Here is a 15,201-nt window from a genome sequence, read left to right as displayed (position 1 = left end):
ATGATATATGCAACCACATGGGTGAATCTCAAAATAATTGTGAATAAAAGAAGCCAGAAAAATTATACTGTATGATTCCATTTTTATAACATTCTAGAAAATGAAAACAGATATATAGTGACAGAAAAAAGATTAATAGTTGCCTGGACCTCTCAATGGTTCAACCATTGCCCAGAATGAGGAGTAGAGTGGTAGACCAAGGAGAGGAGGGAGGAATTACAAAGGGATACAAAGAAAGTTTTGGCGATGATAGATATTGTCATTATCTTGATTGTGGTGATGACTTCATGGGCCCATACATGTGTCTAAATTCATCAGACTGTATACTATAATATGTATAATTTATTATATATCAATTATAACTCAATAAAGCTGTTTAAAAAAGTAACCGAACCTCAACAGGGGCAAGACTAGAAAGGATTCTATACTCTTGATCTTCAACAACAGTTCAAAGACATTCATATCCTTTAGGAAATAAGGCTTTCGGGTAGAACTTTAGATTTTGTAGTGTTTACTTCTAAACCAAAAAAAGCCATTTCCCACTTTTTCCTATTCCCAGTGTACACAAGAGACATGGCACTTCAAGTTGTCCATACCTTCACTCGAGTTGCAGTGCCTTCCATTCCACGGCTCTGCGTCTCTTTCCGCTTATCTGCCACCTCCCGTTGTTTCTGAAGAGCATCCTTGAGACGCTTGTTGGCAGCTGCTGCCTAAATAAAAGTGGCACATAGTAAATTTTTTTTTTTTTTTAGAGACAGGGTCTCACTCTGTCACCCAGCTAGACTGCAGAGGCATGATCACAGCGCACTGTAACCTCAAACTCCTGGGCCCAAGCAATCCTCTCACCTTAGCCTCTCAAGTAGTTAGGTTAGGATTACAGGTACATACCACTGTATCCTGAATAATTTTTTAAAAAATTTTTTGTAGAGATGAGTTTCGCTTTGGGGCCCAGGCTGGTCTTGAACTCCTGGCTTCAAGTGATCCTCCTGCCTTGGCCTGCTGAAGTGCTGGGATTACAGGCATGAGCTATTGCACCCAGCCTGCTGGTCGAGATTAGCATCCCAGGTTTCTTAGGACACTTGCTCATTAAGAGATATTTCTTTGCCAGCATATGAGCCTGAAGATGACAATACACTTAACCCAGTAGATTGAATTTTCTTACCTCCTCGGTTTTACGTCTGAGCACATTGGATTGTTTCTGGAAGTTTCTTTCAAGTTTGAGCAGCTCATATTGCCTCTTACGGTCCTGACAAGAAAAAAGTTAGATCTTAATTTCTGCTCAGCTAGCTAAAATAAAACTTACACTACAACTAAGGAGTCTTTTAAGACATCCTTGATATGTAAGGCTAAATACAATACAGTAAGCTGCCTTCATCTTCTCCTATCACAGTCAAGAACTGGTAGCTGTAGAAACCATGTTTGTATGTAGACGGGTGGTGGTTTTTCCCTTTGGCTTATTTCTCTGGCCAAATTCTCGAAGTCTCAGTCACAAGTTAATTATTAGAAATAATGTCATAGAATGTGAGACCTGGGTGAAACCTTAAAGATCATCTAATGAACAGTCCCTTCCACATAGTTATTGATAGAGCTGAGACTCAGGTTGCCTGAGAAATAGACCAGTATTATCCCCCAACAACCCTACCAGTCCATCCCATCATAGAACCAGGGTCTTTCCATTCCAAAGGTTATTCTCCTAAAAGCAACTACGTCGCTACAAATTAGCTGGCAAAAAGGAGGAAGCCTATCATATAGCCAACCGCTTATAAAATTAAGGTAGCCTGCAGCTAACGAAGAGGTTTTTCCTTTTTTTTTTTTTTTTTTTTTGGAGACAGAGTCTTGCTCTGTCATCTGGGCTAGAGTGCTGTGGCGTCAGCCTAGTTCACAGCAAACCTCAAACTCCTGGGCTCAAATGATTCGCCTGCCTCAGCCTCCTGAGTAGCTGGGACTACAGGCATTTGCCTCCATGCCCCGCTAATTGTTTGTATATATTTTTAGTTGGCTAATTAATTTCTTTCTATTTTTAGTAAAGATGGGGTCTCGCTCTTGCTGAGGCTGGTCTCAAACTCCTGAGCTCAAATGATCCTCCTGTCTCAGCCTCCCCGAGTGCTAGGATTACAGGCGTGAGTCACCAGCCTGGCCCTCATTGTGGTTTTGATTTACATTTCCCTGATGGCAAATGACACCAAGCAGCTTTTCATGTGCTTATTGCTTTGCCCATTTGAAAACCGGGTTATCTTTTTATTTTAAATTTGTTAAAGTTCTTTAAATATTCTGGATATAAGGCTCTTATCAGCTATGATTTGTAAATATTTTCTCCCTATCTATGGATTGGCTATTCACTTTCTTGATAGTATTGTTTCTGATAAATAGGTATTCTTTCTCTTTAAATGTTTGATAGAACTCACCAGTGAAGTCATCTGTGCCTGGGCTTTTCTTTGTGGGAAGTTTTTAAATTTACTAATTTAATCTCTTATTACGGGTCTACAAAGATTTTCTCTTTCTTCTTGAGTCAGTTTTGAAAATTTTTGTCTTTCCAGGAATTTGTCTATTTCATCTAGGCTATCTCATTTGTTGGCTTACAGTTGTTCATAGTCCATTATAATCCTATCCTTCTGCAAAACTGGTAGTGATAGTCCCTCTTATATTCCTAACTTAAGTAATTTGGATTTTTTTTTCTCTCTTTTTTCTTGTTAAGGCTACACCTAAAGGTTTATCAGTATTTGTTGATTGTTTCAAAGGACGAACTTTTAGTTTCATTGATTTTCCCTCTTCTCTAATTCATTAATTTCTACCCCAATTTTTTACTATTTCCTCCATCTACTAGCTTTGGGTTTAGTTTGCTCTTTTTTTTTTCAGTGTTTTAAAGCAGAAAGCTAGGTTATTTTATTATATATATATTTTTTGAGACAGAGTCTCACTTTGTTGCTCAGGCTAGAGTGCCGTGGCGTCAGCCTAGCTCACAGCAACCTCAATCTCCCGTGGTCAAGCAATCCTACTGCCTCAGCCTCCTGAGTAGCTGGGACTACAGGCATGTGCCACCATGCCCAGCTAATTTTTTGTATATATATTTTTAGTTGGTCAATTAATTTCTTTCTATTTTTGGTAGAGACGGGGTCTCGCTCAGGCTGGTTTTGAACTCCGGACCTTAAGTAATCCGCCCGCCTTGGCCTCCCAGAGTGCTAGGATTACAGGCGTGAACCACCATGCCAGGCAAAGCTAGGTTATTGATTTGAGATCTTTCTTCTTTTTTTAAAATTGAAATGGAGTTTCACTATGTTGCCGAGGCTGGTCTTGAACACCTAAGCTCAAGTAATGATCCTCCCACCTCAGCCTCTTGAGTAGCTGGGACTATAGGCGCTTTTCTTCATTTTTAATGTAAGCATTTACAACTATAAAATTTCCTCTAAACATTGCTTTAGCTTTATTCCATAAGTTTTAGTATGTTGTGTTTTTGTTTTTATTCATCCCAAAATATTATATTTTCTAATTTCTCCATGACTTCCTTTTGACTCATTATTTGTGTTGTTTAACTTCTCATATTTGTGAATTTTCCAAATTTCTTTCTGTTATTGATCTCTAATTTCATTTCATTGTGGTTGGAGAGTAGACTTTGTATTGTTTCAATCCTTTTAAATTTAATGAGGCACGTTTTATGGCCTAGCCTAGAGAATTTTCCATGTGCACTTGGGAAGAATGTATATCCTACTGTTGTTGGTTGGAGCATTCTATAGATGTCTATTAGGTCTAGTTTATAATCTAGCATAGTATGTAAGGTATAGACCAATACTTCTTATGAATGTAGATGTAAAAATCCTAGGAATTATATTCTTGAAGTTTCCTACATCCTTGCTGATCTTGTGCCTATTTGTTTTTGTCATTATTGAAAGTGGGGTATTAAAGTCTCCAAATACTACTGTTGATTTGTCTACTTTTTCATTTCTCTTCAGTGTTTGCTTCATATATTTTAGTGCTCTGTTGTTAGGTGTATTTTCAGGCCCTTACAATCTTTCTGGATGAGACAATATCTTCTTATGTTCTAGCCTCTAGATTCTCAATACTAAAGTTTGTTCTACATATTACTCTCAGATATATCTTTCTAAAGCATTATTTTGTTGATATCACTTTGTTTCTCAAAAACCTTAGAAGTCTTTATACTAACAAATTGAAGTTCAAATTTCTTGGATCTTTAATAATGCAGTTTAAACTTACCTTTCCTAGTGAATCTTTTACTATACTCCATCCCAACTGGACCATTTGCCATTCTTGAATATGTTTACGAATTTGTCATCTCTGTCTTTGCTCCCACCGTTCCATCTATCTGGAATGCCTGTACTTATCTCTATCAAAACCCTCCCTATTTATTATTTAGGACCTATTCAGCTATAATCTTTTCAGTCTAACTGGAAGTCTGCTTTCCTTTCTTTTACTTACTTTTGTATTTCATACTATTCTTAAGGTCCGGATCTTTTCATTCTTTGTATTTGAGAAATCCATGCTTATGTCGTATCTTCCCCTTTAGACAAGGCATTCTTTAAGAACAGAGCTCAAATACTACTTATCTTTCTATTTCTCAAGGTACCTAGTGGATAGCACCTTGTACATAGTAGACATTTAATACAAAGCCATTAAATTCATGAATATGTCACATTTTTTGAGACACCAGGTGTTTGAAGAGAAACATCAACATTGCTAGTCAGCTCAGAGAAAGATTTATTAGCTAGGCCTTGAGAAGTTTTAGTTACTTACTCTTTCTTTTAACTGCATTACTTCTTTGTCTTTTTGATGCTTCCACTGTCTAAACTTCTCAGCATCCTCTTTCATTTGACGCATTAACTGTACCCGCTGGTTTTTCATCATCTGTAAAAACAAATACCAATACCAATATTAGTCATCTGCACTTCATTCTAGGTTGATGTGCAGATGGATAAACTTATCATTAAGAAGAGAGAAAAACCAGAGTTAGGCTGAGAAGGCCACCAACAAATTTTCTGATTAGGCTTATAATACCCCTTGCTATGTTTATACAGGGTTTCCAAGTATAGACTACACAAATGAACACTCTGAAGAAATAAAAGAAAAATGTACCTATTAGCTAAATCCAGCCCTAAATTCACTGTATATAAGTGAAATTTCAAGGGACTATCTACTAAGCCTCAAGGACAAATCCACTTAGCAACCAGTGTATTCTAAAGGTTTCAGTACAAACCTGTAACCTTTAACCACCACTTTGTAGATTTTACAAATTGTACATTGAATAACTGAGCATTTTCTCTAGATGTCTGTCATCTTGCTACTACTTTATGAAATTATGCCACATGATCATAATCGTGATCAGGATATTAATATCACCACTAAATATGGAGATGCCTTTGTCTTTTGGTTTCAGAGAATCTAACATTAAACTCTGAATGTCAAAGCAAGGTTTCATTATTCAGATTCTAGATGACTACCAGCAAAATGTTCTGCAAAATAGACATATGTGGAGACTCACACACTTGAAATAATTACCCTGCCTGCTACTTTCTCATCTGAAAACACCTCTGTAGTATAATTCTAAATGGAACCCCTATGTTTGTAAATTCCAATGGGGTAAATGCAAGGATGAGAGTTTATTACCCGTATCTCCTGGTTCAGTTTGGAGACCGTATACTCTGTGGATTCCTTCAGTTTCAGAAGTTTGGACTGTTCATTCAGTTTCTTCTTCAGATCAGCTATTTGTCCCTCTAGCTCCTGGAGACGTTTGCGGCGGCGCTCACTCAATCTAAACACAGATGCTGTAAGAGTGAAGACTACCAGCGGCAAAGCCTGACTTCAAAAGACGTAATACTAGACTCCCAGATTCACAACCCTGATATATATAAAATAGGTGACTAGTCACATGGCCATCTTAAACAAAAAGGAATACCACCCAAACTGCCTCAATAATAGGTGCTTCATACAAAGAGTAAAACAAATTTTTTTGAGTATGCAACAATGTAACTGACTCAATATACACCCCTCACTGTGGCCAAAGGATGGTTCTTTGAAGACCTTTCACTTCGCTTTAGCTGTAAGGAATAATTCTGATTATCATAACACAACTTTGAGATATAAAGTAGACATTCAACATAACTTTTAGGAACATGAGCTTTAGACTCAAGAGAGAGATAAAACAGAATCACTGAGTAAAGAGAAGGAAGAATAGCCAATAAAGGAAAGGTCTGAGGGAAAGGATGTTCTGGTTATCTGTCTTGCTTGGTATTATTTGAAATCACTAACCTGGACACTAATTCTATCCACAAGCAAATTTATCATCAGTGCAGGGACAAGGAAACAGCTGCTATCTAGTAGAGCTGATAATCTTTCAAAAGCCAGTTCAAATGCTAACTTTTTACAAAGTGTTTATCATACCAGTCTGAATTGATATTTCTTGCCTGTGAACTCTTAACATAATTATTGCCTAAGAAATGTATTTGGCTACTAATCATGTGCTGTGTTGTGATATTCTTTTACTGTCATCCTGAGATTTTTTTTCTGAAATAGTCTCTCACTCTGTCACTCAGACTGGGGTACAGTGGTGCAAACACAGTTCACAGCAACCTCCAACTCTTGGGCTCAAGTGATCCTTCTGTCTCAGCCTGTAGAGCAGCTAAGACTACAGGTGTGAACCACTACACCTGGCTAAATGAGATGTTATTTAAAATCTCAATTACTTAACTTTCCTTGTGTTTAGGTCTCCTTTCCACAACAAGGTTTAAACCCTTTGGGGGCAGTAAGTGAGTCTTCTATTCCTCTATTCCATCCAAAGCTCCTCACACATAGTAGGGACTTGAAATGACATTTATTGACTTCATTCTTACTTAGCTTGGTTGACATCCTTCTTTGCTGTCTGAAGTTCAAGAACCAATTCTTCCTTTTCCTTTTGCAGATTGATGACGTCTAGTTCTAGATTTTTAATGTTATCCTAGAAGGTTATAGGTCACAGAGAAAGGCATTACTTGGCATAGGAAGAAAATCGCTTCAGCATTCCACATCTCAAAGAACTATGCATTAAATTTTTACCACTTCAGTTGCACACTAAAATCATTTGTTCTTAATTTGATGGAGATTGAAGTTGAATAGTAGGAAAAGTTTGGAATCCAAAAGCCTGCATTTGAATCTTGACTGCAACACTTACTATCTACATGTCTTAAGGAAAGACACTTCATCCCTTTGGTCTTAGTTTCTATGCAGAAAAGAGTTAATACAGCAGGCTTGAGAAAGCTGTCCTTAAAAAAAAGGTCTACTTGTAAGGATGGCCCTTGGCTCATATCTGGCAACTCAGATTTTGGAAGGGTTCCCACCATTCCCTAACTGATGAGTGGCTTACAATGCCTAAACTGTATAAACAATATGATTTACCCTGAATTCCTATCTTTTTTCTGGGAGTCTAGAATTTTGGTGTGTAGAAGGCAGAGAATAACTACAGGACTGACCCCTGTGACAGCCCTGGACTCCTTGGCTCAGGGGAGCTTCTCTGGTAGACAACATTTCATACAGGCTGCAACAATCCACTACTGGAGGAATGAAGTGCTTCCTGTGACTCCTCTGGGAGAAAATTCTTGGAAGCTTGTACTTGGTTTCCTCCAGACTTTGCCCAAATGCCTTTCTTTTTGCCTTCTTTCACTATAATAAAACAACCGCAAGTACAACTATATGCTGAGTCCTGTGAGTCCTAGTGAACCAACGAAAATCAATCTCATTGCTTTATAGTTACCCTGAATATTTAAAATGGTTAATAACATGTGAGTGGGGTGTGTGTGTGTGTGTATTCTTTTTCTTTTTTTTAAGAGACAGGGTCTTGTACTGTTGCCCAGGCTGGAGTGCAGTGGCACGATAATAGCTCACTGTAACCTCGAACTCCTGGGCTTGAGTGATCCTCTTGCCTCAGCCTTGTGAGTAGCTACAACTACAGGTGCATGTCACCACACCCAGCTAACTTTTAAAAACTTTTTGTAGGCTGGGTATGGTGGCTCACACCTGTAATCCTAGCACTCTGGGAGGCAGAGGCGAGTAGATTGTTTGAGCTCAGGAGTTCAAGACCAGCATGAGGAAGAGTGAGACTCCCTCTCTACTAAAAATAGAAAGAAATAAATTGGTCAACTAAAAATATACATAGAAAAAATTAGCCGGGCATGGTGGCGCATGCCTGTAGTCCCAGCTACTCGGGAGGCTGAGGCAGTAGGATTGCTTAGCCCATGAGTTTGAGGTTGCTGTGAGCTAGGCTGACACCATGGCACTCTAGCTCAAGCAACAGAGTGAGACTCTATCTCAAAAAAATTTATTTTTTGTAGAAACAGGGGTCTTGCGATGTTGCCCAGGCTGGTCTTGAACTCCTGGCCTCAAGTGATCCTCCTGCCTCGACCTCCCAAAGTACTAGGATTACAGGCGTGAGCCACTGCACCTGGCCTTATATATTCTTTATATTTATTTTTACTTATAGCAGTAACATTAATATATTCTTGTAAAAAGTAATCTAGATAATACATATAAAGGTAAGGTCCAATTGACTGCCTCACCCTTGTCAAAATTCCATTCCTCTCTCCAGAAGTAGCCACTGTTATCAGCTTGGTGCAAATTTTCCAGACATTTTTCTAGACATTTACATGTTTTATATATATAGTCATACATCACTTAACAATAGGGCCTGTGAAATGCATTGTTAGGCAATTCCATCATTGTGCAAACATATAGCGTACGTACACAAACCTAGATGGTACAGCCTACTACATACCTAGGCTATATGGTATAGCCTGTTACCTACCTAGGCTATAAACCTGTACAGCATGGAACTGTATGGAATATTGTAGGCAACTGTAACACAATGCTAAGTATTTGTGAATCTAGACATATCTAAACATAGAAAAGGCACAAAAATACAGTATTCTAATCTTATGAGACCACCATTGTATACGCAGTCTGCGATTGACTGAAATGTCATCATTTGGTACATGATTGTATATTAAATATATGTATTATATATCATATAATATATGTTATATTATATGTGTCTAGAATACATAATAAACATATATAAATAAATGATATATAGTATATATACATGTATGTATACCAATTTAAATGTGTGTTAAACATAAATAGAATTATAGTGTATGTATACATTATTCTGTAACTTGCCTTTTTTTTTTTACTTAACTGGTCTTGGAGATTTCTTTATATCAGTGCATATAAATCTGCCTCATTCTTTTTTTTGCCATAATGAAATATTCTTGTACATGCCTTCTATGCACATGTGCAAGGTTTTACAAGGGCAGAGAGAAGTGGAATTACAGGGTCATGAAGGTACACATTTTCAATCTTAACAGATACTGCCAAATTGTCATCTGAAATGGCTATTCCAATTTCCACTCTTGTCAGCTATATATGAGAATACTTGTTTTCCTGCACTCTTGTCAACATTTGATATTACTACACTTCAAAATTGTTACCAATCTGATGAGTGAAAAATCATATCTTTTCATTATGTCAGTAATTGTTTCACCAACTCTACAGAGGGAATTATTCAAATTTGCGTCCTGGTTTACTACAACTCACAGTAATCTTCATTAATTATAACCTATGCCTCTCCCAATTTTTCTATGGCAATTCTTCACAGTGATAGGAAAAATACTATTTAGAATTAAAAACTGCCTTTATTTCTTAAAAGAGAGAGATGGAGATTTACATGTGATTAAAGGTAATATTTACATTTAAAAATTTATTTCTTCTCAAATTTTAGGTTTAGGAACTCAAGCATATTTGATTCCAAGGGGAAAAGGACTAGATACCTTACTATAGCTCTGGCTCTAGCTCATTACTAGCAACTTCTTATGGGGTAAGAAATACAATGGGGGAAAACATATTCCCATGTTTCTAGGCAAGAGTACAAAAAAGGAATAATTTCTCAGCCTTACCACTAATCCTTTGTTTATCCTGGAAAAGCCAAAATACATTTGACCTACAAAAGGCTACACTGTATGTCCTGTTAGTGTAGACAACATAGCTACATATTTAACTTGCTGCCTCCTGAAATCCCACTAATATGAACCAAAATGGACATATAAATCAGTAAGAGTGAAGAGAGGAGAGCAGTTGAGAGATATCAACAGACTTTTGCAAGACGAAAACAACTGGATAAGTGGTAACTGACTTCCAGAGTGGAAAAAGCTAAAATAGAACTCCTGCAGGATGAATGCCAAGAAGAAGCAAGCCCATTTGTACCAGAGAACCACCGAGGGGAGAAGCAGCTTCCTTTTTGGAGAGGCTGAACCTGACAGATTGGACTTACAGACATTAGACATAGCTAAAGGCAAGGATGATAGGGACTGAATGAAAGTCTTCATATGACTAGAGAGACTCCAACTCCCTTATTTTCTCTGGATTACCTAAATGATGACATACCATCACTCTGCCCACACAACTCCAGGCAGTAGAATAAAAGATTTCTTTATTGGAAACTGACTAGCCCAAGATAAACCCATGCATACAGAACTTCCTGGGCTTTTAGTGCCTCACTCTTAAATATGAATAGACAGCCAAGGGTTACTAGAAATTTGAGGAAAGTATCTTACATGAAAGAGAGATCAAAATAAACATATTAGAGAAAGGAAATTTGGAGGATACAGAGGCAAGGAAGGGAGAAGAAAACCTTGACAAAATTTAATTCCTATCCTTAGAGATGGGCAGTGCATCCATAGAAAAAAAGAACAGAAGGCTATAAAAATAAAGGAACAATTACAGGTTCAAAAAGAGATCTTGAAAATTAAGAGGCAAATAAAATAATTCATCAGGAATAGAAGGAAATCTCCCACAGAATGGAAGAAAAAGATAAAGAAATAGAAATTAGAATGAAGATAAGGCTGGGCATGGTGGCTCACGCCTGTAATCCTAGCACTCTGGGAGGCCAAAGCAGAAGTGAGGATTGCTTTAACTCTAGAGTTAGAGACCAGCCTGAGCAAGAGCAAGACCCCATCTCTACCAATATAGAAGAAATTAGCTGGGCATGGTGGCCCATGCCTGTAGTCCCAGCTACTTGGGAGGCTGAGGCAGGAGGATCCCTTGAGCCCAGGAGCTGGAAGTTGCAGTGAGCTGTGAAGACACCATGGCACTCTAGCTGGGGCAACAGAGTGAGACTCTGTCTCAAAAATAAATAAATAAATAAATAAATAAATAAATAAATAAATAAATAAATAAATAAGAAAAACAGAAAATCTAAGAGATAAATTTCTAGATTAGAGGACCTACCAAGCACAATAAATGAGAAAAGATCCATACCAAGGCACGTCATTGAGAAATTAAATAACATGTGAGGACAAAGAAATGATCCTGATAGTTTCCAGAGGAAAAAGAAAATATAGGTTAAATACAAAGAATCAAGAATCATTATGGATTTCTCAACATCAACCAATAGAAAGACAATGGAGCAAGGCCTTCAAAATTCTGAAGAAAAACGATTTCCATAGAATTCTAAACCCAGACAAACTAACAAGTGTAAGGATGAAAATAAAAGCTATTTCCAGACATGCAAAGCTTTCAAACATTTTCCTTTCGTATATACATTCTCAGAAAGCTATTGGGGTTGTACTCTACAAAAGCAAAAGGGTATACCAAAGAGGAGGAAGATGTGAAATCTGTTTCAACACAGAGATGAGAAGTGAAGCAAATTCCCAGGATGACTGATGGCTGGGCAGGAGATCCAGAGAAAGCAAACTAGGACAGAAGATTCTAGGAGGGTTGTTTTCAAGAAAGAAATGGAAGGATAAATCATCTGGTATGTCTGACCATAATAAGAGGAGTTTTTATAGTTTTGTCAAGAAGTTTGGTGATAAAATTGATAGGTACATAGAACACTAAATAAATTTTAAAAATGAGATTATTAACTCCAGAAAACAAAAAAACTGTACAAGATAGGAAATATAATCATATTAAATACTATGTGGCTCAATTTTAAAACATATTTATATAATCAGAAGAATTTAAACACTAAATATTCATTTAATCAAAAAGTGTTACATAACCATTTTGAAAGATGGAGACAAGGCAGTGTGCACAGGTAAGACAGCTATATTCTCTTCCACAGTGGGAAGTCAATAGATACTGTCTAAAAATTTTAAGTTAACATAATTATATTGCCAATTCTCATCTAGACATATGAAGGTAAATGTCAGAAGAAATAGCATAAAGAAGTTAGAGTGCTATATTAGCCCAAAGAATAGGTGAGAAGGTGGTAGGGCAGGACTGCTTTTATTTTTCTGTATATTGTAGTATTTGACTTTAAAAATTATATACGTGCATTCTTGTGACGTAAATAAAAATTAAGCTTTAAAAAAATTAAACAAGACTGTGATAACAAGAAGGGAAAAAACTTCTATTGGCAACTCAGTTATTATTTTGGAAGCAACTTCTATCCTAGAGAGAAAAAACATGGTGAAAATCAAATATGATAAATACTTTTCTAGTTTTTATTCTGAAAATGTAGGGCACCTGGTGGCAAAAAAACATGAGTACTATAGCTATTTCTCAATACAAACATATAGTACTTTGAAGTGGTAGAATATAGCTAGATGGGAAAGCAATCCACCCTTCCTTCTACCATCCATCCTAGTATTAGTATGTCTATGATCACAGACAAACACTGAGAAACACTGAGCTACAAGGGAAAATAAGGTCTGGAGAAAGGGCCATTTCTTGTGGGTGACCTAAAAGCCAAACACTTGCCTTAAATAAAGACCTGATTATTAATTAGCAAGGGCCACTTAGAACCACCATTAGAAAAAAGTTTAGTCATTTGGCAAGTCATGTGATATCCACTAGTCTTATCCAGACCATCTACTAAAAGATGTATCTTCTTCTTTTCTTTCTTTCTTTCTTTTTTTTTGAGACAGAGTCTCGCTTTATTGCCCAGGCTAGAGTGAGTGCCGTGGCGTCAGCCTAGCTCACAAAAACCTCAAATTCCTGGGCTCAAGTGATCCTCCTGCCTCAGCCTCCTGAGTAGCTGGGACTACAGGGACCATGTCTGGCTAATTTTTTCTATATATATTAGTTAGCCAATTAATTTCTTTCTATTTATAGTAGAGACGGGGTCTTGCTCTTGCTCAGGCTGGTTTCAAACTCCTGACCTCAAGCAATCTGCCTGCCTCGGCCTCCCAGAGTGCTAGGATTACAGGCGTGAGTCACCGTGCCTGGCCTAAAAGATGTATCTTTTTCAGAATCCAAGCATAGTTATTAGAACACAATTTTTCTACAAGTGGGGACCAAGTTTATTATCATGTTAATAAACTATTAAATACCTGTGGCGTAAGGTAAGGCATTAGATTAAAAGGAACAAAATTACATTTTCCCTATCCCAAATGTATCCTTTTTAAACCAACAATGAAAGTCCAGTTGTAGTATGTACATTTTGCTGTCTTTTCATCATCAAAAATGATGTGCTTGTTTTCTTCCCATTTAGTTAAAGAGAGATGGTAGACATGAACAAATACTGCCCTAGGAAATAGTTCACCTGGTACTGGAACTGAATGGGCTGTAGTTGGCTGTCATTCTGAGTCATCTTCCTAGCTAGGGCCTCTTTAAGTGCAAGGGCTTTATTCAACTCAATCAGCTCCTTAGACATTTGAGCTTGACGGAGAGCATGCTGAGTGGTGAAGGCATCAGAAGACCTGCTGGTCTCTGGACTGGTTTCCACTTGCTGGAAAAAATAAGAATAATGATTTGTAAGAGAAATAAGCAAATGGAGTTCTTTAGGCACTATTTCATTAAGTCTCATAGCCACTTCTCCATTATCAATATCTGTTCAGTCACAACTGGGGCTTCTCATACAATATTTGCTTTAAACATCTGAAACAAATTGAGCTAGCCTATTTCCCTGCTCTCATAAGCACCTTATTCCTTATATACTTTAACAGACTATTTTAGAGCAAACTAAGTTTCTTGCTCTTTCCTTTATTGATCTGGCCAACATTTCTTACTTTTACCTCATTCCAAGAGGTCCTTAGAAGAGAGAAGGTCCTGGAAATGGCCCTTTAGGAATGGTGGAAATGGAGAAAAGGCTTCACTTATTCTTACACAGCTGACAACTGGTGCCTGATCTAGTATCTTCCTTCTTTCAGAATATGAAAACTATCAACATATATTCATTTCAGGGGGAAAGGTTGTCTAAAGCAAACCATTGACCAGCCTTTCATTTTGTCTTTATAACCTTTAGTCAACATCTATTAATAATACATTTTATCTATCCTTGCGATCTGAACACTCAAAATATTTTCCTTGATTCTTTTAGCCCTCGATCATCCCAGCTACATAAAAGTATGCTGAGCAAAAACTCTCTTCCATTTTTCCTTTAATGCTTTTTTGACTTTACCACAATTTCCTAATTTCTTTTCCTCATTTTAACTTGCTGGAGAGTTGATGCAGAATATTAGCATCGAACAAGAAATCTGTAAGCTAGATTGCAAATATGGAACATTACACCCCTACCAAGTCCTGCCACCCATTACCAGTTACACTATTAGACATAGAGCCTATTCAAGTTAGGGATTTCATGAAGCTGAAATTTACACTAAAGATTTTTAGATTTCCAGGGCATTCTATGGAGGATAGTAACAATCACAGGTTCTCTTCTTCAGTTGAGCGATAAATTATAGGAAATGGCACAGTTAGAGCTCCCAGTTCTACACAAAGGGGTCAATTACTTACAGTTTCTGATTCCACTGCAGTATCAATGGCTGCAGCCATGCAAGCAACAGTTTCATCCTGCAATAACAAATGTTTTAGTTTAGGGAAAGATTCTGAAGTAAAGCTTACTAGTGGATTTTATATTGGTTATTTATTTTTTTAAGTGTATGCAGAGACCATTTAAGGTATTGGACCCATTTTGTAGTCAAAGAAATCCCAACAACCACATGTTTCCATTTCCCACTTCCTCAGGAGTCTTTCTGTTTCATAAAGGGCAATTGTGTAGCTTTTGTAAAAAATAAGGTCTTGTGGCAACTGACATATTTCTTACACTCCTTCTGCTCTGCCAGAGATCATTGGGCCAGAATGAAACATTTGGCCATTCTAACAGGCCAAAGTTTAACCCATTTTATGGACTCTACTCTTTCTTTTTATGCTTCTACCACTAAGTTTACCTCTACTAACATACAAATCTAGCTAGTTCTTCTGGGCATGCCATTCTAAGAACAG

General features: G+C 37.3%; 1 protein-coding gene across 2 annotated transcripts in view; it reads right to left on the bottom strand.

The window, feature by feature from the left end:
• Positions 1-15,201, bottom strand: part of KIF4A (kinesin family member 4A) — a 101,392-nt gene that overhangs the window by 25,787 nt on the left and 60,404 nt on the right. For both annotated transcript variants that reach the window (XM_012736231.3, XM_012736232.2), the window contains 7 exons: positions 14,713-14,769; positions 13,520-13,705; positions 6,840-6,943; positions 5,617-5,761; positions 4,747-4,857; positions 1,163-1,246; positions 597-710 (listed from right to left, as the gene is read on the bottom strand). In XM_012736231.3, the coding sequence (XP_012591685.1) occupies positions 597-710; positions 1,163-1,246; positions 4,747-4,857; positions 5,617-5,761; positions 6,840-6,943; positions 13,520-13,705; positions 14,713-14,769 (801 nt within the window). The remainder of the gene's footprint in view (positions 1-596; positions 711-1,162; positions 1,247-4,746; positions 4,858-5,616; positions 5,762-6,839; positions 6,944-13,519; positions 13,706-14,712; positions 14,770-15,201) is intronic.

This window comes from Microcebus murinus, chromosome X (assembly GCF_040939455.1).
Source record: "Microcebus murinus isolate Inina chromosome X, M.murinus_Inina_mat1.0, whole genome shotgun sequence".
Classification (NCBI taxonomy): Eukaryota; Metazoa; Chordata; class Mammalia; order Primates; family Cheirogaleidae; genus Microcebus; species Microcebus murinus.
This window is presented reverse-complemented; position numbering and strand designations above follow the sequence as displayed.